The 25098-nt window shown below is 47.7% G+C and overlaps 1 protein-coding gene across 1 annotated transcript in view; it reads left to right on the top strand.

Moving 5' to 3' along the window:
* Positions 1-25098, top strand: part of FAM171A1 (family with sequence similarity 171 member A1) — a 129605-nt gene that overhangs the window by 84124 nt on the left and 20383 nt on the right. Inside the window, exons 4-5 of the mRNA XM_080811907.1 lie at positions 10454-10612; positions 15046-15222. Coding sequence (XP_080668033.1) covers positions 10454-10612; positions 15046-15222 — 336 coding nt within the window. The remainder of the gene's footprint in view (positions 1-10453; positions 10613-15045; positions 15223-25098) is intronic.

Raw genomic sequence — 25098 nt, 5'->3', positions numbered from 1 at the left:
GATGTTCCTGTGCCTGCACACACTTGCCTTGTTCTGCTGCCCACGTGTTGCCCACTTGCGTTGCCACGGGCTATGCAGTGATTCAGGCCCTGGTCAGTCTCCTTGCGGACCATGCAGTAGCCCACAACGGGTGTACTTGGCCTCTAGTCTTTGAGTTAGGATTGGAGCTGGGCGTGAGATTAACCAGACTTCCCAGCTCTTGTATCTGCTTTCCAGTACACCTTGCACTAAACTGCCAGAGGAATCTTCTGGGAGCAGAGCTCCTGTTCTTTCACTCCCCCAGTGTCTCCCGCCTTTGCCCTGGAATAAAATCCAGTCTCCTGACACAGCACACACCTCCCTGATGATCTGGCCTCAGCCTCCCTTCTTCGGGTTCTTCTCCTTCAGGTACTGAAGGAGGAAGTATCCTAGCCTAACTGAAGTTCCTTTTCTGTTTTCTATCTGGGGTATCCCACCCCACCTTCCAGTCTGTCTCCAAACCCTCCTTGGACATCAAGACCAGCAAAGGGCACATCCTCCGGGAAGTCTTGTCTCCCATCTTCCCTGGAGATGTGACTCATGCAAGTGCCTTGCCTTTCAACCTCAGTGGCCAAGGGGCTTATATCCTGTGCCCACTGGCTCAGGGGTAACCAGTCCACGGTACAGCCAGGGGTTGGGAGAGGAAATCTGGAGCCATCATCTTCATTTTACTGGGACTGAGCTAAGAACCCAGAAGAGGTGAGAATCTCAGTAGAGTGGTTGTGAGGTATAGAGTGTCTGTGATCATGCCAGGCCACCTAGAAGCCCAGGTTAGAAGAGAAAAGTATGAGTAAGAAAAGGAAGCCGGTTGGTAGCAGGACAGAGAGAAGCAGACTGGGGATTAAGCAGAGTCCTGTTGATGACACTGTGTTGGAGTGAAATCTACAGACTCCTGCTGTGTTGCCTGGAGCTGCAGGGAGCCCAGAACAAGGTGCTCCTGCAGCTTCCGTGCCCGCCGGCTCCCATCCTTGTGTTCTGACCCATCCCTATCTCACTGCGTGCCCCAGCACATCCTTATCAGTAACAGAAGAGTGGATTAAAACAACCCTCCAGCTGGGGGTTCTGTATCTTTTTCTGATAACTCCCTTTCCCATATTTGGTAGTATACCTTATCTCTCCAACTAACACTTTCAAATCTGAAGGTAAAAAGTACATCCTGTTCATCTTAAAACCTTCCCAGGGCCTGGCCTATACCTGCCTTATGATAGGTTATCAGTGAGCAATTCATTGAATGACTGAATAAATTTTTTTAAAAAATTTTTTTAATTTTTAAAAAAAATTTTTTTAGGGGCGCCTGGGTGGCTCAGTTGGTTAAGCGTCTGCCTTAGGCTCAAGTTATGATCCCGGGTCCTGGGTCCTTGCTCAGCTGGAAGCCTGCTTCTCCCTCTGTCTGCTGCTCCCCCTGCTTATGTTTTCTCTCTCTCTCTCTCTCTCTCTCTGACAGATAAATAAAGAAAATCTTCAAAAAAATTTTTTTTGAAGATTTTATTTACTCATTTGAGAGCGAGAGTGAGAGAACAAGCACAGAGGGAGGAGAAGCAGACTCCCTGCCGAGCAGAGAGCCCAACGTGGGGCTCCATCCCAGGACCCTAATCGTGACCCGAGTCGAGGGCAGACACAACCGACTGAGCCGCCCAGGTGCCCCTAAATAAAAAATGTTTAAAGTATAAATAACAAGTGCTTTTTGCACTTCCTATAGAGATTGCCCACGCCCTGGTCAATTATTTCCTTGTGGTTTCTAAGAAAAATGCAGCTCACACATAGGCATGTGCATCATGGTAAGAGTACTTGAAGAGCTTTTTCTCTGTGGAGCAGGAGGCACAGTCCTGTTATAGGAGCATAAATCATTCAGTTAGGTTTTGTTACAGTTAATGTGTTCAATCTCACTCCCTCCTGTTTGGACATAACAAAAACAGAACCCTCACTCCCTTCCTAAGATCTCATTTGCATTCCAGCTTTTTAAAATTACAGAAATTTTTGCTAATTTTTTTATTTTTTTAAAGTAGGCTCCACCTCCCCTGTGGAGTCCAGTGCCAGGCTTGAACTCAGAACCCTGAGATCAAGACCTGAGCTGAGAATAAGAGTCAAACACTTAATTGACTGAGCCACCCAGGTGCCCCAGAAATTTTGTTAATTTTTTCACTGATCCTTGCTCATGAGTGTAATAATTGCTACTTGTGTTTTTCCTTGTCTCAGTAGAGTTGAGGCATGACAATAGTAATGCTGCGTGTTTCATGTCTTCTTACCAGTTGAAAGGAAAGCCATAAGTAGATAATTTTTGGTCTTTGCTGTTCTGTTCCATAAAATTAATATAAAACTGAATTTATAGAAGCTATATTAAATTTTTGTTCTCAGATTGGTCATGTATAGGTGAATTTTTTTTTTGGTGGATTCAGAGGAGAAAAATCAGTTCTTACTTGATCAGAAATGTAAGTACCATTAAGTCTTTGAATTTTAGCATGTTGCTCAGATGGTACAATGTGTCACACGCTCCTGAGAAAAGGTAGGTGGCATGATGATAGTTCAGTAATGAAGCTTCTCACGTTGTGTGCATGGCCTTAGGTGATGTCGCCCCATTGCTCAGTTTTGTGTGACACTGAAGTCAAAGCTTTCAGAGAAGGAAGGCTACTGGGTGGAGATGAAAACAGACGAGGCGAAGGAGCCCATTGTTCTCATTAGTTGGATGCTTCATGCTCCAGTAGATGTTTTTGTTTGAAATGTTTATACCCAGGTAAAGTAGACTTAATAAACACATGGAAAAGACAGTGTTCCTAGAGAAATAAAAAGACTGCTCACTTGTTTTCTCCTCTGTAGGTTTGGTATTTGTGTAAATTCTGAGCAGTTGGCCTGCAGTTCCAGCTCCTAGAGCATCCAGCAGACCTTCATGGGTCTCAGAAGTGGGGCATCTTGTTGACTCCGAATTTGAGGACATATATAAGAGGGTATCATACCGTGTATACACACACACACACACACACACACACACACACACACACACACCATGGAATAGTACTCAGCCATCAAAAAGAATGAAATCTTCCCATTAGCAATGATGTGGATGGAACTAGAGGGTATTACGTTAAGTTAAATAAAGTCAGTCCAAGAAAGACAAGTATCATATGATCTCACTCATATGTGGAATTTAAGAAAGAAAACAGGTGAACATAGGGGAAGGGAAGGGAAAATAAAATAAGATAAAAAGAGAGGGAGGCAAACCATAAGAGACTCTAGGAAACAAACTGAGGGTTGCTTGGGGGGAGGTAAGAGGGGGGGTAGCATAGCAGAATGACGGGAGGGCCTTAAGGAGGGCACGTGATGTGATGAGCACTGGGTGTTCCACACAACTTATGAGTCACTGAATTCTACTCCTGAAACTAATAATACACTATATGTTAACTAAATTAAATTTAGATAAATAATAATAAGATACCACAAAGATGCCTTTGAGCCTGACTGCTCCGGAGGTGGGGGGCACTGGTAGCACCCACTGACTTCTGGTCCCCAGGGCTCCGCTGTAAGCCCCACCCACCTCATCCACACCACACCCGCACTTCTCCCCTCAGTGACCTTACTCTTAGCAATGACCTCACCACGTTTCATAGAGAGGAGAGGCCACCGGGGAGAAAGATGGCTTGGTGGCTTCTCTCTGGCCTTGTGATGTGCCTGCTGTGGTCCCTCCTCCACCATCAGCCCCTTCTTCTCTCTAAGGTTGTTCTGCCCTTTATCTTCTCCTCAGGCCCTGTGGTTTTCCTCCTGCTCTCCCTCAGCTTCCCGAACGGCAGCCTGCCTTTCCAGAAAAAGGCCTTCATAACCCCCCTTCCTCTTTCAGGTTCCACTCGCATTTCTGTCCTCTCCCAAACCAAAGAAGGCTGCCCTGGCAGGTTGCTCGTCTAGGTTTTCCTTGGCCTCACGCTGTTCTGGAAATTTCTCTCGCAGTTTCGTGGAGCTCGAGTGGCCGCTGGGGGCCTCCTTCCGGGTCCTGGTCGTCCCATGAGGGGCTTGGCTGGGCTGAGCTACACGGACCCAGGTGTCCTCCTGGAGGATCGCCTCCCACTCGTCAGCTCCTTGCCCCTCTGGTGTCTTCCCGCTCTTTCTTCTCTGCCCTCCTGTCCGCCTCCAGCTACCTCTTCAGTTTCTATCCCAAGGCCACTGTCTTTACCCGGCATTCTGTCGTTTCCCACATGAACCCCTTCGTGACAGCCGCTTGGCCGACCTCCAGCCCTTCCGCCGGCCATCAGAAGTGGGTGAGAGCAAATGCGATCTTCTCCTCCCATCCCGGGAGCCCTGCCGACACCCCTGCAGGCCGCCTCCCCTGCCGGGCCCACACAGCCTGCACCTGGCTCCTGGGGTCCCCCGCCCTCCCCAGCCTCCCCCGTCTCAACACGCTGGCCCTGCTACCAGGTGTGCGCTCCCCTCCACCCACCCCCACTCTGCCTCCAGACACGGTCAGAGATGCCACCCACGAAGCTCTCTCGAAGTTTCCTCTGTACTTTTTTGCATAGAGCTCCTCTTTTGGCGCTTAAAACACTGTGGTAATTAAGCCATGCCCATGAAGCCTTCTGTACTCCTGAGCCCCAGGACAGCGGAGCCTTTGTCCTCTCCCTCTTCATGTATCCAGTGCCCCTTGCGGAGAAGACTCTGGGTGCATGTCTGGATCACTGTCAGGATGCTCACAGCATCTGGTGCAGTCGTTCCCAGTCTGGGGCAGTTTTGTCTCCCAGGGACGTTGGGCAGTGGTGTCTGGTGACTTTTTTGGTTGTCACAACTTCGGAGCTGCTGCTGGCGTCTGGCGGCTGGAAGCCAAGGGTGCTGTCAGCTGTGTTTCAGTGTGCAGGCACCCATCCCCCTCTCCCAGCAGCTCCTGGGCCTGAAATGTCAATAGGGCCAAGACTGAGGACTCCTGACCTCGTCAGAATGGAGACCGATGGCATTTGGACTTCGTGAGCTGCTGGATATAGTTGATCTTTACGTGTAGTTCTGTAAATCTTGTTGAGCACCAGCAACGTCTAGGACACGGTGCAATGTGTTATACAGCACACCTGCTTTCAAGGAGCTTCCATCCAGAAGGGGAGAGGAGATGGGAAGTTCATGTTTATCCTGTACCTGTTCTGTACGCGGAGGCACTGCTAGGCATCGTACGTGTGCACTCTGATCTAGCATCACAGCAACCATATTACGAGACAGGCATGATCCATACCTGTTTTAAGGATAAAGAACCTGAAGCCCAAAGTAACTCAGATAGAAGATGGCAGAAGAAAGATTTAAACGTAGAGCCGAGTGATTCCCCTGATCCATGATCTCGTCTCATGGTGCCTCTGATTAGGGAGATGTATACATTTCTAAATAAACCTAATACAGGGCACAGTAAAATCCGTGCTGGAGGGGCGCCTGGGTGGCCCAGTCGGGTAAGCATCTGCCTTCAGTTCAGGTCCTGATCCCAGGGTTCTGGGATCAAGCCCCTCCAGTCCAGCCCACTGCTTACTGGGGAATCTACGTCTCCCTCTCCCCTGCCCCTCCCCACCATTCATGCCCTCTCTCTCTCACAAATAAAATCTTTAAAAAAAAAAAATCCATGCTGGAGAAAGATATAAATAGCATTTAGAGGTTGGAGTGGGATCAAGGATGTCTCCATAGAAGAGGTGGCATTTAAGACACATCTTAGAGGACGTGTAGGACGTGCAGATAGAGACTACGGGGGAAAGGCACGAACATGTGTGTGGAAGCACAGAGCTGTGCAGTCCTGCTTGGCCAGAGGGTGAGAGGTAGGCATGGTGTGCCAGGAGGGGAAACCGAAGTTAGGATTGAAAGAATTCCTTTTTGCCTCTTACTAGGAGAATGACCGTGGACAATTCACTTAACCTTTCTGGGCTTCCACTTCCTCGCTCATAAAGATGAGAGGGTTCTTTCGTTACAAGATTGTTGTAAATATTAAGTGAAATAGTATGTGTATAAGAACTTTTAGGGGCACTTGAGTGGCTCAGCTGGTTAACCGTCTGACTCTTGGTTTCAGCTTGGGTCGTGATGTCAGGGTCCTGAGATTGAACCCCACTGAGCACAGAATCTGCTTGTCCCTCTCCCTCTGTTCCTCTCCCTGTTCTCTCTCTCCAATAAATAAAATCTTTTAAAAAAAAATCTGTAAATTCTTTTTTTTAAAAAAAGATTTTATTTATTTGACAGAGAGAGATCACAAGTAGGCAGAGAGTCAGGCGGGGGGGGGGGGGTGAAGCAGGCTCCCCGCTGAGCAGAGAGCCCTATGTGGGGCTCGATCCCAGGACCCTGAGATCATGACCTGAGCGGAAGGCAGAGGCCTAACCCACTGAGCCACCCAGGTGCCCCAAAATCTGTAAATTCTTATGTCTGAACTACACCTCTCACTTACAGGACAGGAACTGTAGTAGTCTGGGTCTGTGCTGGTCTGTAATTGTCCCCGCCATCGTTGTTTGCTAGGTGGTGGCGGTCCATTGAATATCTCTGAGCAGAGAAGGAATGTGACCAGAGTGACTCTAGGAAAGTCCATGTGTCTGTAGATAGAGCACCAGAGGGGAAAGGCTGGAGCACAGTTAAGGCAAGGGGTAAGGTAGGGTGGAGGCAAAAAAGGAGATGATGCTGCTGGAATGATGAGAGAAGATTAGCCAGTCCGGGCAGTGAGTAGATGCTCAGAAAAATCGAAGGGGAAAATGTTGGTGGCCTGGAAGCAAAGCTGGTGTTCAGCAGAATGGGGGTGTGGTGAAGTGGGAGAGAAAGTAGGGATGGTGTTCGAGTGCCTGCGGGGCATCCAGGTAGAGGTGTCCGGAAGGCAGAGGAAATGCAGATGTGGGGCTTGGAAGAGCCTGGGGAAGACAGGAAGGCCACCGTGGAGGGCAGTCCATAAGGTAAGAACCCAGAAACAGAGGAGGCAGCTGAAAGCAGCCCCGTAGGAACTGCTTCATCCGGAGGTGGGAGGAGAAAAAACATACTTGCAGAGGAAAAAGCTGGCTGACTTGAGCGAGCAGCATGCGGGACTGTGAACGCCAAGCAGGAGGGGTTTCTGGACGGGGGTGGTGAACAGTGTGGACCATTGTGAAGAGGTCAGTGAGGAGGATGGCGGAGAAATAGTCATGGGCTTGCAGATTGTACAGTCATCCATTGACATTTCCGAGGGCGGTGTGTGGTGTGGGTAAAAGCCAGATGGTTGGGGGTTGGGCGGAAGGAGAGGAGGCATTCCCTTAAGGGGACAACAGCATTGAAGTCCTGATTGGGTGTTATTTTTCTAGATGAGGAAGGAATGGGTATGTTTGTTGGCTGTAGAGGAAAAGCCAGTGGAGAAAGATGATTGACAAAGGCAGGAAGAGTTGGCTGGGTCAAGTCTTGCAGCATCAGAAGCAGAAGTTGGGGTAGAGGCTTGGGTTGACCCTGGAGGAAAGCAGGGACAGAAGGCACAAGAAAAGAGGAAAGAAAGTGAAGTACCCAGTGGTTTTGGTAGCAGAGGGGCTGAGCATCTGGGGATGGGGATAGAACCCCAAGTCTGAGAAAAACAGAAACTTTGAGCACCCGCTGCTGTGGGGAATGCGGGAGAGGCATCCAGAAAAGACCTAGCCAGGCTTGTCCCCTCGGTCCTCCCAACCCCAGCCAATCACACCTCGTCCTGGAACTGCGGAAATCCAGCAGTGCTGATAGAGGAAGATAGGCCTGAGGACATGACCACTCCCCCAGCCACACATAGGCACTTTCATTGCATTTACACTGAGGCCTAGAGCAGCTTCGACTCTCCCTAACTCCTCAGATGCTTCTTGGTCATTTCAGCAGGCAGAGAGAGGTCTTGCCTTTGCTCTGTGTCTGGGGGTGTGTTTGGTCCCTCAGCAGACAGGGATCCGTGTCATGCTGGTCACAGCTTGTGTCCAGTCAGCTGGACAGGCCACATCCTTGGCTAGTTAACCTGCCCCAGGCATCACCTCTGTTTGCCCCCCACCCGCCAGCCACAGCAGATAGACCCCAGATGTCTGGCTCGCGACCAAGTCCTCCTGCACAGAAAAGGAAGGGGAGGCAACTGAGGGAGGGCAGTGCGGGGGTGGGGAGGAGAGAGAGTTGCATCTCCCACTGAAATGCATGATATACCAGAAAACAAGAGAAGGCTGCAAGTCTGTTAGAGAGAGGAGGGAGGGAGAGAAGGAGGGACAGCCCGTGGCCCCTGAGAGCCGAAGAGCAGCTGGGTCTGGGGTCTTCACGTTCCAGGCCAGTCCCCATGAGGGGGTCAGTGTGATTCCCCCTTCACCTCTCAGCAGCCGCCCTTTTCCTGAGGCCTGGAAGGCGGCAAGTGTCCCACCCTGTTCTGCCTCAGCCCTCATGAGGACAAGTCCCTTTGCCCTGTCACGCTGTAGACACTCTTTTCTTCTTATTTAGCAAGTTCGTTTCCCCCACGTGTGTAACCCAGGCCGGCACCAGCAGCATTGTTTAGATCGAAGAACAGTAGAGAAAGAGAAATAAGTTCTCAGAAAGTCACTGTAACTGACAGCCATAATAGGAGCAGGGAAAAATGTTACGTAGTTGGGGGTGAGGGTGTGAAAAAGAAAAGGTTGGCTTTGACTTTCAATCTCCAAGCACAGCAGAGAGAAGAACAGAGAAGCAGACTACTCCTCCTCGGGCATGGGGACTCCTGGGGGGTGCGAGGTATCCAAACTCTGTGCAGACTGAGGAGGGGACAGGAGGAAGACATCAGTCTTCTGTGACATCAAAGGAAAAGACCAGACTGAGCAGAGCTGGGAGTGAACAGAGACACACACTTGGAGGCTAGTGCACGGCCATGGGTTGTTTTGGGGGTAGAGATGCCATGGGGGTTTGAGACCAGGGTACGTATCTGTCCAGGTGGTTTCAGTGGAGGTAACGGCAGATGGGAATCGTGACTTTAGGCATCTGGCTCCCGGGGGCCTGAAAGTGGGGCCTGTGCTTTGCGGAGTGGAGACCCAGTCATCTGAGAACTCGGGTGATTTTTAGGTGGTATGGGGCACGTCTCATTCTCCGCCACCTCAGTGGTACTCACTCCAGGTACCCCAGACTTCACATCTGTCAGGCTCCTGCGGCCTTGCTTGCAGGAAGAGAAATGTGGCCTCTTTGGGGCGCCTGGGTGGCTCAGTTGTTAAGTGTCTGTCTTCAGCTCAGGTCATGATCCCAGGGTCCTGGGATTGAGCCCCGCATCCGACTCCTTGCTCAGTGGGGAGTCTGCTTCTCCCTCTCCCATTCCCCCTGCTTGTGTCCCCTCTCTTGCATTCTCTGTCAAATAAATAAATGAAATCTTTAAAAAAAGAAAAAAAGAGAGAAATGTGGACTCTTTGATATCTTTGAGCTCTGAAACACCCTTCTGCTAGAACCCTTTTGGATAAGCTTATTCCCCACTTGAAACTTTCTGATCAGGGTTAAAAGGAACCCTGGGGTAGGTAGGCATAAAGACCATGGGCTCAGACAGCCCCAGACCTGGGCCAGGGAGCCCCCAACCGACCGCAGGGGAAACCGCAGGCCCCGGGGCAGGATGTGACCAGCACGGCAGGGCGGATCATTGCTTTTGAGGAACGGCTCTTCTAATCCACAGAAGTGTGTAAGTGCCACCACAACTTCCACTTCTATTAATTTGTGTCTTCAGGATGTTTTTGCTGGTTTTGCGCAAAACGACTTAGCACCTTGACGTCTTGTGACTGTCGCCATAGCATTAAGGGAAAAACAGGTTCGGGTTCTGCAGTCAAAACAACATCTGGAGCACACGCCGCAGACGATGTCTCCGCGGGGAACTGTCTGCAGGGGCCCCGCCCGTCCTTCTGCACACGGGAGCTGCGGGCAGCGATGGGAGCATTTCCACCTCCTTTCAAGAGCCGCCTCCTCAAAGAGGCAACATCATGCGCGATGAATAGGGTGCCCCCCACCCCCAGAGACCAAATGCCACATGGCAGCTTCTGCGGAAGCAAAAGCATTGGTTATTGTTGGGCTCTTGTTTGCAGTTCTTGTCCGGGCTGCCCATGGAATTCCCTTGCTCTGCTTCCACTTGGTCTGTGGAGGTAAAGCACGTTTTACCAGGAGATTGAGGAGGTGTTTGTAACAGTCTCAGAGGGTATCGCTTGCTTCGTCTGTTCCTTTCACCCGTGTGGACTTCCTTTCCTAAAATGTTACCCCCCTCCATGGGCAAATGCTGGGCAGTGAAAAGCTCACTCACAAATAGGACTTGGAAAGCTTTTTTGTTAAAAACCTAAATAACATCCTGTGTCAAAACAAACGTGACAATGGGCTATTATTTCTAGCCCCATAATAGCATGTTGTCACATCTCTGTGCCCTGCGCCAGTGGGGGAGGGGCAGAGATGCGGGGACCAGGGGGAGGGGCGGGGGAGGCGCGCTGCTGCGCAGAGAAGCGCTTCCTGGTTGCCGGAGATTTACTGCTCCTCTGGGAGGTAACTCAGAAGTTCATTTCTGCAGGTGCCCGGCCACAGCCCCGAGTTCACTTCCAGAGGAGAGCTCTGCGGCTGCCTGAGAACACCAGCTACAGCGACCTCACGGCCTTCCTCACGGCCGCCAGCTCCCCGTCCGAGGTGGACAGTTTTCCTTATTTGCGAGGACTGGATGGAAATGGAACAGGTAATTGGAGGCTGTTCTCTTCTCAGCTGGGGTTTCTGTGTCTGAATTTTTGCATGTGGCGCGAGGCGTTAGGACTAACTGGAAGAACCAGAGCTGTGAAGTTGGAGTGCGTTGGAAACGGTGTTGGGGGTTCCTGTCTACACCAGGGCGGAAATACATTTGAGTACGTTGCTCTCCTTCAGCCATCCTGCCTCACGTCCCTTCGGAGCTCCCCTTTGGTAGACGAAATGTAATTCAGAGAAGTGCTGTTAATTGAAGTTGGGTTTTTCCCCCTCAAAATATAAGGCTCTCTGCCCCTTGTCCCACTTGTCCCTGGAGTGGGTACCCCCGCAGGGATACCCAGCCCCTCCCACCCACGAGTCACAGCGGGGAGGGGAAGAGGGGCAGTGGCTCTGATGCGGAGAGGCACGACAACGGGCCATGTCATGTCTAGGAATCAGGAGCATTTAGGAGCAGGAGCCTCGGCTCTCTGCCGTGTGCCCACCCAGCATTTTCCCACATCTTCCATCCTCTGCACTGTTCTCTCCACCTTGACTTGGCAAACAGCGGTCAGGCTTTGATGTTGATTTGAATCCAGGCCTCTAAGTCAGCTCGGACTGTGTCACCCTAGACTGGCCTGACACAGAGCTAAAAAATCAGAGAAACTAAAAACCAGCAGCCAGAAAGTATGTAATAATTCCTTACCGGTAAAAAGACTGGCTCGCAGCCAACGGTGCCCTTGGCACTCGCTGGGTCCCTTCTCCTCGGGACTGGAAAGTGGAGGTTGCGGAGGTCCTGAGTCATTTCTTGTCTCCCCTCTTCTTTTCCTGACACTTTGGACTAGTCACAACATTAACATGAAAACTGGAGTCTGTTCTGGGCCAAAACCCGCTAGGTGAGGAGGTGACTGCATTTTCCCAGAAACGCTTTTATTGAATTTCCCTGACTTGTCCGGTGCTTTCCATAAACAGATCTTGGGTCCTTCTGAGAAAGCTTGTACACCTGCAGCATCTGATCCATTTTGTAGAATGCTGGCGAATTTCTGGTGACTGATCAAAGTGACCTGGTAATTGGTGACTCCCTTTTCGCCCGTCGCTGGCACCTGCTTTCAAAAATGGTTCTTCCAGTTTTATGCATGATGAAGATGCAATTAAGATCAGTAATTGGCCGTCAGATAAAACCACATAGCAGTCACTTTAAGTAAACATTATTGGGGGAAATGTTGGCTTTTACTTTAAGCGTATGGCTCGGGGAGAAAAGTCATATTTCAGGGAACACGAAAAAGTACAATTTGAGACCATCGTGCAACCTCCAGCCAGTGTCCCCAACAAATGGTGCACAATCACAAAACCCTAACTTGGAGGGACGGCCTCATTCCTCAGAGCTCATTAATTTTTCTGTGCCCCACTTCCAAGAGCTCTTGAATAAATTATGAAACCCGAGATGATGAGGAAGGGAGAAGAACACAAAGACATAGAACTATTGATTTTAGTGGGGTTTGCTTTATTTTAAAATCACTGTTATTTCAGAGGAAAGAAGGAAGGTCTTCAGAAGGGTACATGCAACTTCTTTTCCATTGAAATAACTGACAGCTGTTGTGGAAAGAGGAATCAGACCCTCCTTGAGCGCTGCCAGGAAAGGTGGCCACCCCTGGGCGTGTTGGTTCACACCCGTGAGGGCGATAGGAGCGTGGGCTTTGCTTAGCACCCTGACATCTCGTCAGCTAGGTGACTGTCTCTGGTTTCACGTGGCACAGAGCCTCTCTTCCCCGCACCCCCCACACTTGCTCATGGCCTGGCCTGGCCCGGCCCACACATACCTATGAAATGGCGGGTCGTAACTGGCGTCTGGGAATGGTGAATGGAGGACGCGAATGGGACTGGAAAGGGCTCTGAAGGCTGGTTTCCTCGGAGTGTTCTTGGTTGTGTCCAGTCAGTGGGAGTTACCAGAGTTGTAAATAGAACAACTCAGCCAGATGGAGGTTTGGCCCACTTTCTCATTCATTCCTCTGCGTCCACCTGCTCCACAGTTTCCTGGTGTCACTCGGGGCTACCTCATCCCCCACACGGGTCAGAGACACTACACTTTCCCTGCATCACACTCCCCACTCTGGTTGCTAAGAAGGCACACCACTGCCCTCTGACATTCCCAAGGGTTTTCAAGGAATGACTCCTGCTAGTAACTCCAGGAAGACAGAGAGGAGTTGGTAAAACGACTAACAACCAGCAAAGCTGGTAACAGAAGTCAAAGCCAGACAGAACCCTAGATGCTCTCTGAACAAAACCCCTCATATTACAAGGGGTGGGTCGGAGGCCTCCTAAGCTTGGTCCAGTGGTGCTGCCCCTCACCCTGCTGGCTTTGCCTGATTACTGTCTTTATTCGGTCATGACAGGAGCCTGGTAACATCAGGAGGAAACAAGGAGGAAAGACCTTATTATATACAGACCTCAGTGCTTTGTCACAGTCTTAGAACAAGGCCTGGAAGGGAAACAGTTGAGCCCTTCCAGAATAAAGAGAGTGGGAGGGTAAAGAGAGAGTGTTTGGGAAGGCATAGAGTAGGAGTGGACATACAGCAGGGCATTGAGAAAGAGAAAAGAAGCCTCAAGAAAGCGGGTATCGCTGCCTACAGTGTCTTCTAATGGAGAGCTTTTAAAAGAATCTTAAATCACATGAACCTAATGCTTTAACTAAGATGCCCTTTTCTGCAATGCTGTACTTCTGAATGTTTATAGCTGAGTCTGTTTTCTTTCCATAGGCTCATAGGAAAGCATCTAGTCCAGATAATGCAGATAAGAAAAACAAATCCCTAAGGAGCAAAGTAACTTGCCTGAGGCCACGTGTGCAGCTAGAGGGGGGCATCGGGTACTGGAAACCCGGCTTCCTGGATGAGGTGTGCAAAAGAAAAAAGGAAGGGAGAATTCCTGAGTGGGCATGAAGTGGCGGAACTAAGTGGGAGGCAAGGATGGGTGATGAGTCTGGAAGGTTTTCCTAGCCTACCTGCTGCTTCCCTCTGCGGACCTCCTGCCTCGGGCCTGCTGGCAGCCGCAGCACTCCCCAGTTGAGAACATATGTCCAAGTTGTTTATACCAAGTCTAGTGAGTTCCTGAATTTCCCTTGGTTTTCAGTTCTGTCTCATTCAGAGAGTCTAACAGAACCTAGAGAGGTACATGGTAGACCTGGCTTTTTACTCCTGTGTCTTCTTGGGGCAGTTGGCACGTTTAGGTCTCCATCCAGAAGATGCTTTGACCAGAAATCTGGTAAATCCTGGGTTTGGATTTTCTTTACCCTAAAGTGAAATGGCCAGACTGCAAGATTTCAGAACTTGGACCTTATTCCAGCATGGACCTTTTGATGAAATTCCCATCATCATGCCTTTTCCTTCAAGGACAGAGATGGGCATAAATTGTGAAAAGTAGCACTGTCATGACCCATATATACATTGCTCTATGAAGGGTTTAGCTATAACTTGTGTTGAACCCTAAAATTCACTTAGATTCACTTTAAATGTTTACATCTAGTCCTTAGTGGAGGTTTGCATTAGCTCAGGGAGTTGATGAGTTGGTAAGTATCTAAGTACCTTAATAAGAAATACTATAGATTATGTTCTGATGGAGCTTACATTTTTTTTATCACCATGCTTTTGTCATTGTACTCAAGATTTAAAATTACAACAGAAAACATTTTGTGTGATATTGTATTTCACTGGAGAAAAATTGTCCTGAAATGGATTACTTAAGTATATAAATATAATATCACTGTCATAAGCATTCCCTGATTTATCTATAAAGTAGGCAGCCATTAAAGCATCGGCTCGGGTAAAAGGCCTTTAATGTAGAATAATTGGGATATTAAATTCCTTTTAAACAGATCAAAATAACAATGACAACTAAAATAACTCATAAATATTTCAAGTCCAAGTTTTCAGTAGTTTACTTTTAGTAGAAGCACTCCTTGGGAAAAAAAAAAATCCCCCCCTTTTTTTTAAGCAGTCTCTAATGTAAAACATTTTCACATTTTTTTCACAATGGGGCTCTGCCAAATAATTAATACATGCATGGGGGTAACTGTCTAGGAGTTGATGTCAGGGATTTCTGCACATCCCGTCCTCTCACTTTATGGATGAGTCTTTTCCTTTTGAGGCCCCTTTTTGAAAGCAAAGCACCAAAGTGTAATTGGAGTCGGCAGACCTGAGCTTGGATCCCAGACAGACCCCCATGCCCCTGGGGCCAGCTCCTATGACGACTGCCCTCCGTGAGCCTGTTGCTTTTACGTGTAAAATGTGGATTTTGCCAGCCTTACAAAGGTGCAGTGAGGATTTTAGAAATGCAAAGTGCTTACTACAGTCCCTGGCGTGTAGGAGGCACCGTACTTTGTGAATGGTGGGTGCAGACGGTGGCCTGAGCCCCACGTAGGTCCCTTCTGTGCATGTGATGGAGAATCCCTCTTGCTTGCAGGAAACGGCACCAGGTATGACCTGACCCCAGTCACGGCCGTCAGCGTCCACTTGCTCAGCGGCGATGGAACGCCAGTGCTGGTGGATGGCCCCATTTATGTCACCGTGCCCCTGGCCACACAGAGCAGTCTGAGGCACAATGCCTACGTGGCGGCGTGGCGGTTTGACCAGAAGCTGGGTAAGCAAGACTCCGTGATTGGCTAGCAGGTGACTGCATGACTGATGGATTTCTTTTTTAAGAAGCCCGTCCAAGTCTCCTTTCCTTGCAGGTACTGAATGCACTGTGCGGTTTCTGGCTGGTGAAACTCACGCCACTGGGCCATGCAGGTGCACTCTCTGGAGGGTTCTCTTGCTTTTGTTTTTGTGGTACATTTAAGCTAACTTACTTGAGTCTTTAAAGGTTATTAGAGCTAAAATCAGCTCCGCTAATCTTTAACCTTTTATCCTGTGAAAGTTCTATCATCTCTCTTGGTCATGTGGTTTTTAAGTTAATGAAAATGGAAAAACATTGCCAACAATGTCCCAAAAGAGAAACTAAAATGAGCTGTAATTCCCCTACCTGGAGGAAAACCACTCATCGGATTTTGCATTACAGCCTCCCAGTCGTTCCACCGTGCACATATGTCATAGGTTTCTGTTGCTGGATGACAGATTGCCCCAAGACTCAGCAGCTTTGAACACTGAGCATCTCTTAGCTCACGTTTCTAGAGGGTCAGGGGTCCAGGCACAGCCTAGCTGGGAGGGTGGTTTCTGGGTCAGGGCCGCTAGCAAGCTTGTAGCTGGGCCGCCAGCCAGGGCTGTGTTCATCTCGGGGTCTGGCGGGGGCCGGTGACGTGCTTGCGATCCCGCGGGGCTGTTGCAGGCCTCGGCTCCTCACCAGCCTGGGTGTGTTGGTTGGAAGCTTCCGTTCCTTGCCCTGGGGGTCCATCCACAGGGCTGCTCACACCATGGCAGCTTGCGTTCACCGGGGAAAATGACCCAAGGGAAAAAAAGTAAAAAAAAAAACACAGAAGGACAAGTGGACAAAATGGAAGTCACCCAGTCTTTTACAGCCTAATGTCAAAGGGGCACACCGTCACTTCTTTCCAGATGCTGTTGGTCACACAGCCCGACGTGGGTACAGGGTGGGCTGGACTGTACATGTGTGTGAACGCCAGCAGGTGGGGATCCCTGGGGCCCTATTAGAAAGACTGCCTTCCACAAAATATATTTTTAACAGGAATGGGATTACATGCTGCACACTGTTCTGTAACTTGCCTTTAAAAAATCAGCAGCATATCATAAACATCTTTACATACATCCGCTGTGAATCTACAACATCAGAATTGATGATTGCTTAGTATTTCATTATGTCAATGTGTCGTAATCTGGTGGCCCTGTGCCCTATAACTAGAGAAAACATTACTGTTCTTACCAGGGCTGGGATAAATATCTTTGTAGCTAAATCTTTAGGCATGGCCGTGATTGTTTCCTTAGGATAAAATTTTAGAGGAAGTGATGCTGCTGGATTAAAAATGTATGAAATTCTAAAGCTTTTAATACATCTTTCCAGACTGTTCTGTAGGACGTTTTATAGTTGATGCTCATCACAACAATATGGGCTCACATGTCTGTGTGCTTGGATTTCCATACCGTCTTCATTCTTACACCCCTTGGGTATTCCATCCCTTGAAAGTCAAGCTTGAAAATATCAGTTTTCAGATGCCCTCGTCCAGGATTTTAAAGCATTAGATTTTGCATAAAGATTATTGGGAGATGTTTGATGTCCAATGTATTTTCAAAGATACCTAATTCCATGAGTAGTCAAATTATAGTTCTGGGAATTTATATTTGAAAAGAAATGCCTGTTGGGTGTCTGGGGTTTGGTGGGGTTTGGTTTGGTTTTGTTTGTTTTAGTTTGTTTTGCTTTCCAAGTAATTACTAACAGGAGCCATAATTGTGTGGAATTCACTGATTTTACTAAAGATGTACTAAACTTGACGTTGATGGATGGACGGTGCCATTGCATTAACATAGGCTGCACTGAAATAGGCTACCACTGACATGTGTTCTCCATGACTTAGTTGGGACATAAGGAGCTCAGCACCTCCCAGAAGCCAACAAATTGAGAGGGGCCTGACTGGGAGAATCTCAGAAGCACACAGGAGAAAGTAGGAAGGAGAAGGGAGACAGCTTGCATTTTGTATCCTGAAAAGCTGGGTCTGCTCTTGTAAAGCTGTAAGTCCCACCTTGGGCAAATCCCCATGCCTGTTTTCTCATTCATATAAGACATGTGTTCGTCGAGGCTCTTATTTCTTTGTATATTCTGCTTCTCTCCCTTCAACCTCCCAGTTGGCCGCAAACGTGCCCAGGCCAGTGCTCTGGAGTAGCAGCATGGCATGTGGTTAAGAGCAAGCGGTCTGGGGGCACACTGGATTGGAACTCCGACTCGGGTACCCACTGGCTGTGTGGCCCCAAGCAAGTTACTTAACCTCTCTGTGCCGGTTTCCTCAACTGTGAAATGGTGATGATAATAACAATACCTAATGTTGTTAAAGTGAGTGTACTAGACAAAGTTCTCCGGAGAAATAACCAATAGTGTGTGTGTGTGTGTGTGTGTGTGTGTATGGTGGGTAGGTGGGTAAGTAAAGGAGGAAACAGATTTATATTAAGGAATTGGCTTATACATTTGTGGAAGCTGGCAAATCCATAATCCGCAGGGTTAACCGGCAGACTGGAGACCCAGAGAGGAGCCAGTGCTGCAGTTTGAGCCCAAAGGTAGTCTGCTGGCAGAATTCTCTATTCCTTGGGGGAGGTCAATCTTTTTCTTAATGCCTTCAACTGACTAGATGAGGCCCACCCACATTATGAAGAGTAATCTACTTTACTTAGCCTACTGATTTAATATTGTTAATCTCATTTTAAAAATACCTTCACAGCAACATTGATATGTGCTTGACCAAATATCTGGGGACCTTGGCCTAGCCAAGTTGACACAAAAAATTAACCACTCCAAGGAGAAAATGAATTAATGGTTGTAAGAGGCTTAGTAGAGCACCTAGCACAGAGCAAGGACATTGTAAGAGTTTATAAAGTAAACAGAAGTCTCCCCGTCCTGTAGAAAGCTCTCACGGACTGTGCCCTCTAAACCTCTTAACCCAGATCTCTTGAAGGATTGTTCTCCATGTGCTGCTTCCATTTCTCAGCCCACTGTGATCCTGTTCCTGCTACCAACTCTTGGGAAACAGGGTCCCGGAACTCACCAAGCAGCTGCACAACCCTGAAGGCAGGTGACCTCCTCATCCGCTTTGATGTCTCTGCAGCGTTTGAAGGGCTTCCTTCCTTCTGAAGTGCCCTCCTCTGTTGACTCTGACTCAGTTTCCCCCTGGGTCCTCCTCGTCTGCTGGCTGCTGGCCTCTGCCCTCTGCCCAGCTGCTACTTTACCTTATATCAGTTGCTGGGTCATCTCACCTCTTCCCTCACTCCCATGGCTCCCCATGCACCCAGGTCCTGGTTTCTGCTCTGCGTATCTGACCTTCCAGTAGACATCCGTTTATGGATGTGCCATGGGAAAGTCAAGTCCAAGATGCCTAAAATTAAGGCTTATTAGTGAACTCTCACTCCATCTAAACCTCTTCATGTTCCCTCTCTTGGTTAAGGATATCGCCTACCAGACCATCAGAGTAGAAACCAGAGAGTTGTCCCCACTTTATTCCTGCAGCCACATCTGGTCCTGTGTTGCTGTCAGATCAGCATTTCTCAAGCTTTCCCTCTCTCCATCCTCTCCATGTTATTTCTGCCTCTGTTCAGACTCTTTCCCCCCTTTTCTGGCCAATTCCTGTAGCTGTTGGAGCGCCTTCCATTTCTCTTCCCTCCACTAGGTCGTCTGTATTGCTATGTAGGTTATTTTTCCAAAGCACAGACCACTTTCCCACATGAGATTATCCCCGAGCTACTCATAGTGAGCCAGTCCACGCTTCTTGGGCACACAGATAGATGCCTTCAGAGCCGGCCCCTGCCTATCACTCTGCCTCATTTCAAGCCACTGTCTTCTGCACACCTGCATTGCTACAGCACCAAACTGTGTGCTCTTCCCCTTCCCAGGCTGCGCTAAGGGGTCCCCATTGCTTGTCACATTATGTGGGCGGGATCTCTCTTTTCAAATCCCTTTTCCCAACCCCTAAACAGTCATGTAGCCCTTCTCACTTAAATTGTATGTATTACAGTGATACTAGAAATACATATGGTTAGGGCCTTGCATTTTCTTAGTTATCAGGGCAGTTGAATGTATTATGAAATAACATTTGTACTTAAGAGGACTGTCTACACAGAAGACAATCATATACATACGAACAGAGAGTTGCACGTACTGTGATCATGGCGGTCCTTGTGAGGGAGACAGGAGGAGTCAGAACCGGAGGAGATGGCGACAGAGTGTTGGAAGCAAAAACTCGAGTGATGTCCTTTGACTATGGAGGAAGAGGTCACAGGCCAAGGAACACAGGCAGCAATGAGAAGTTGAAAAAGGCAATGCAACAGATTTTCCCCTGGGAGCCTCCTTCCTCCAGAAGGATCCAAGCCTGCAGACACCTTGACTTGGACTTAGGGGAACTGACTTCAGACCTTTCACTTCCAGAACTACAAGAGAATACAGTTGGGTTGTGGTTTTTTTTTGTTTTTTGTTTTTTTTTTAAAGATTTTATTTATTTATTTGACAGACAGAGATCACAAGTAGGCAGAGAGGCAGGCAGAGAGAGAGGAAGGGAAGCAGGCTCCCTGCTGAGCAGAGAGCCCGATGCGATGCGGGCTCGATCCCAGGACCCTGAGATCATGATCTGAGCCGAAGGCAGAGGCTTTAACCCACTGAGCCACCCAGGCGCTCCTAGTTGGGTTGTTTTAAGCCCTTAAGCGCATGGTCATTTATTACAGAAACAATTGGAAATTAACACAATACAGAAGTGCATGAAAACAAAGAAGTGTACATTTTTAGGAAGTCTCTGAAATATAAGTTACCTGATTCTCTGCCTTTTCTCTGGAAATAATCCCCACTGCATCAAGCCTTTTGCTGTCGGGAACCTTCATTGTATACATGGTTTATTTTCACTTAAGTGGTCTTTTTAAGCTAGCATCTACTGCGAGAAATTTAACTGCAAACTCCCGGCTATAACAGCTTATATGTGTCCCCAGAGAAGTCAACGTTTGCATAGGCAGTAAGAAATAATCAAATGAATTAAAATATGCTTTCGGAAAACTTTAAGAGTGATGAACATTTCAAAGAGACCATATGTTCTTTCACCTCCTAAACTCAGTAGAAGCCTACATGTTTCATAAGTTGGGGGTTTTGTTTTGTTTTGTTTACTGTTTTTTTTTATTATTAAGGTTCTTATTTTGTTATACTTAATCAGTAATATCATTATTCAAGTAGAAATTAAGTTATCTTAGTTAAATAAAAAGTTCCAAGACAGTATTATCAGATCAGGAAAAAAGTAGGAACCCATCTTAGGCATAAAATACTACTTACTAATTAGTAGCTGTTTATGGCTAATTCACACACAATAATCACTTCAAACCATTTTAATACTTTAAATTATGTGCTTTTAAGGTAAATCAAAATATTGTAGTTCCAAACTATTTAACAGCCAGATACAGTAATCTGTGACTCCATTAAGAATCGTTCACCTAAATCAAGGTCGGCAAACTACAGCAAAGCTAAGAATGGTGTTTGCATTTTTAAATGACTGAAGAAACAATCAAAAGAAGAGTATCTCATGGCACGTGAAAGTTATATGAAATTCAAATGCAAGCATCCCTAAGTAAAATTTTATTGGACGTTTTGGACTGAATGTTTGTATCCTCCTCCCCAAAGTTCCTCCATTGAAACCGTAACCCCCATGTGTTTGGAGGTGTGGCCTTTGGAAGTAACGAAGGTGGGGCCCTCAGGAATGAGATTAGCGCCCTTGTGAAAGAGACCCCAGGGAGCTCTGTCACCCCATCTACCATGTAGGACGCAGCAAGGAGAGGCCATCTGTGAACTAGGAAGGGGGATTTCATGAGACACTGATTCTGACTGCGCCTTGATCTTGGACTTCCCAGCCTCCAGAACCGTGAGCAATTCATATCTGTAATTCATCAGCGATCAAGTATGTTTTGGGTTTTTTTTTTAAGATTTTATTTATTTATTTGACAGATAGAGATCACAAGTAGGCAGACAGGCGGGCAGAGAGAGGGGGAAGCAGGCTCTGTGCTGAGAAGGGAGCCTGATGCGGGGCTCGATCCCAGGACCCTGAGATCATGACCTGAGCCGAAGGCAGAGGCTTTAACCCACTGAGCCACCCGGGTGCCCCACGTTATTTTTTTGTATAGCAACCTAAAGGGACTAAGATGCTGGAACATAACCGTACCCATTTGTGGATGGTCTGCATGAGTGCTGTCTCATTACGCCGATGGAGTTGAGTGGATGAGACAGAGAGTGGATGTCCCCACAAACTGATAATACGTACTGACTTCATACAGAAAAATGGGATCCTTGATCTAAAAGGTCTGCAACGTGGAAGCTCTTACCGTTCTAGTATTAGAATGTAGATTCTAGGGCCACCTGGGTGGCTCAGTTGGTTCAGCATCTGTCTTCGGCTCAGGTCATGATCTCAGGGTCCTGGGATCGAGCCCTACATCAGGCTCCCTGCTGCCTCTGCCTGCTGTTCCCCCTGCTTGTGCACTCTTTCTCTCTGACAAATAAATAAAATCTTTAGAAAAAAAAATGTAGATTCTAGCTCATGGTCTGTAGGCCCGAAATGGGGGTGCCTGGTGCAGCCACAGTCCGTACTTCTTGCCATCCGGGTAGCCCTGCAGCATTGTGCCAGGAGTGAGGATTGATGCTCAGTGATAACAGCTTTGTTATAGGGCAAGACTTCAAACTCTCTAAAGAAAGATGAAATCGCTTTTACTCCCATGGGACTTTTATTTGAAAAATAAATCCGCAAAAAAAAAAAAGAAAAAAGAAAAAAGAAAAATAAATCCACATGTTAACGCTAACTCGAATACCACAGTCCATGACTGCCAGATAGCCAAAGTGTACTCGTAAGAGAGGGACCTAGAGGGGCTCCCTTTCAGACACCGTTAGAGTGGAGTCCATATTTGATGCCGCCATTTATCACTCTTGTCTTCTGCTTTTTTTTTAGTGGCTACAGTTGTCTTTTTTCTTTCTTTTGGAATAAGCGAGAAGTTTTCCATTATACAAATTAGCATCTCCACCCTTCAACCCACATGTTCGTCGGAGGATGACCTAATAGATCAGCACTCTGAGAACATAAGTAAAGTTGGATTTTGTTTAGTATGTTACAGCAGTTTGAATTGGCTCATTGTTACATGCCCTTTCCAAAAAAAGCTTTTTTTTAAGAAGTGCGGCTTGCATATACTAGAATTCAGACCTTTGCTGTATTTACATGCAGCACTGAAGCCGTCGTGTTCAAATGCCACTTGATGCTGCAAGGGGGGGGACTTGGTATAGTGAGCACAAGTTTTTCTTGTGAGTAGTTAGCGGATTTCTTGAGCTTATGATCTTCTTTTTTTTTTTTTTTTTTTTTTTTTTTTTTTTTTTTTTAATATTTTATTTATTTATTTGACAGACAGAAATCACAGGTAGGCAGAGAGGCAGGCAGAGAGAGAGGAAGGGAAGCAGGCTCCCCGCCGAGCAGAGAGCCCGACGTGGGGCTCGATCCCAAGACCGTGGGATCATGACCCGAGCCGAAGGCAGAGGCTTTAACCCACTGAGCCACCCAGGCGCCCCAGAGCTTATGATCTTCTAATGGTGCTCTTTTGCTAACTAGAACAATGCCAGTGTCTGTGTCATGGGTGGGGAGGGGGGAGGGTGTCGTGGACATGCACACATCCTCGTCAGTCACGTGCGGGGGTGCAGTGTGTCCTTTGGAGGAAGTGGTTTTCCTGTCTGGCTCTGGCACGTGAAGTTTCACTGGTCCTGCTGAATGCATCGTAGCTGAGGCTTTCTGGGCCGTCCAAGAGCATTCTGTCAGCTTGCTTTTACAGGCATTTGCTCTCTTGCCTAGAACTGGGACAGCAGATGGCTGTCCGATGTTCCCGGTTGTTAGACTGTGATCTGACTTGATGCCCTGAGGAAGGGTCACTTCTGAACATGCAAACCAGGTCAGTGGTTCAGATTGAAAGTGACCGAGTGACATTGGCCAAGAAATCAACCTTTCGGTTTCTGGATGTGATGAGTTTCTGCCGTTTAATGATCAGTTGGGTTACTGGATTTGAATACTCTCATACTAACGAGATGACAGAAATAAAAGCATCTTCTAAGTGGAGCTACATTGTAGAATCCAGTTTTAACTGCCTTCCCAAAACACAGCCTGCAGAGTGTGTGTGGGTTGCTATAGAAATGGCAGTTAGTGAACCACCTCTTAGCATGCCTGTATGGTGCATATGTAGCAGGCAGTCAGGATCCCCTTTCAGAGCTGGCCTGGAGGGGCTTGGTCTCCGCTTCAGACGGTGAACGTGACTGCTGATCCCGGGCTCTCTGAATTAGACCATTTAGGTAAGTTACAGACAGCCTGCCCTCCGAGGTGGAGCTTGATTTAAAACATAGATCTGGATGTTTTTTCCATTTCATTGTATTTTTTGGTGGGGGGAGGTAGGGATGGGAGTTCTTATAGCACCAAATTATGTTTGGAACTGGCAAAAAAAATGAACCTAATATCACTGCCTTATCTTCTTCTGTCTCTATCCTGAGCCCCATGTCAGGAGGAAAGGTGACATACTGAATACTGAGATGTAGAGATTGAATTACAAGGATGAACTATATTATACGGGCTGGGAAAAGTTAGAACAAAAGGAGTTCATGTTCCTAGCAATTAAGTGCATATTTACTTGCGTGATATTAATTTGAGAACCATACATGCCATTGTTTATTTTTTCAAAAAGAACAGACTCTGGGGACACCTGGGTGGCTCAGTCAGTTAAGTGTCTCTCTTCGGCTCAGGTCATGATCCCAGGGTCCTGGGATCGAGTCCCACATCGGGCTCCTTGCTCAGCGGGAAGCCTGCTTCTCCCTCTGCCTGCCGCTCCCCCACTTGTGTGCTATTTCTCTGACAAATAAATAAATAAAATTAAATTAAAAAGAACAGACTCCATAGGTAAGAGTACTACAAAGAAGGAAGCAGACTTACCTAATCTTAAGTGTGATGTCAGTAGATCATTAAGAAAGATGGTAAGAAGTAAGTCTTCTCCCAGAGAAGGCTGTTTCTTAGAAACAAATAAATAACTCTCAGGAAAGGAGTCTCCACTTGCCCAGATGTTAAAATTGCCTGCAAAAGTGAATCCCGGCTTCTGTTGGATATGTCGGAGAAACCAAGGTAATTTACCTGCAAAGAAAGCCGACTGAAATGATGGAAAGGACAGAAAGAAACACTGGAGGGAGGGACAGGATGTCATTTGGGTACATGGTGGTAATCCGGCGGAACTCTCGCTGACCGGAAATCTCACCTGCCACAGGGCCAACAAACTGGTGTGGTTTCGAGACATAGATGGGCATCTTTTCGCCACGACAGACCGTGAGCATCACCACTGTGACGCGCGGCCCCCGTTGTCCGAGGGGAGAACACTTAGGCCGAGGAGCCCGTGTGCTGCCGGTGGGGAGAACGGAGGCACAGTGATCTCAGAACAAGGACCTTTGTTTTTCAGTAGTTGCCTAGCAACTAAAAAAACCATTCTTGTGATATCAATCCATTCCTAGGAATTGTTAAGCCTTTTGTGTTTATAGCCACCACTGCCCCCCCAGCCCTGAAATGAGACTTTGCAGAGAATAATAAATGCCATCACATGGGCTACATTGTAGTTGTGGTTCAGGGCCATTTTTGTTCTGAAACCTTCTTCTTACAGACTTCATCTTCCCAGTTGTCACTTTACACAGAACTAGAACTTCTGTGCTTGAGTTTCCCTGAAACCGTTACTGGCAAGCTTTACAAATGACTGTGCCCACGTCGTGGCCTTGGAGTGTATACAGATCGGTGTGTTCCCCCGAAAGGAAATGTGTCTTATGATCAACTCTTACTTGCCA

The sequence above is a fragment of the Martes martes genome, assembly GCF_963455335.1.
Source record: "Martes martes genome assembly, chromosome: 8".
Classification (NCBI taxonomy): Eukaryota; Metazoa; Chordata; class Mammalia; order Carnivora; family Mustelidae; genus Martes; species Martes martes.
This window is presented reverse-complemented; position numbering and strand designations above follow the sequence as displayed.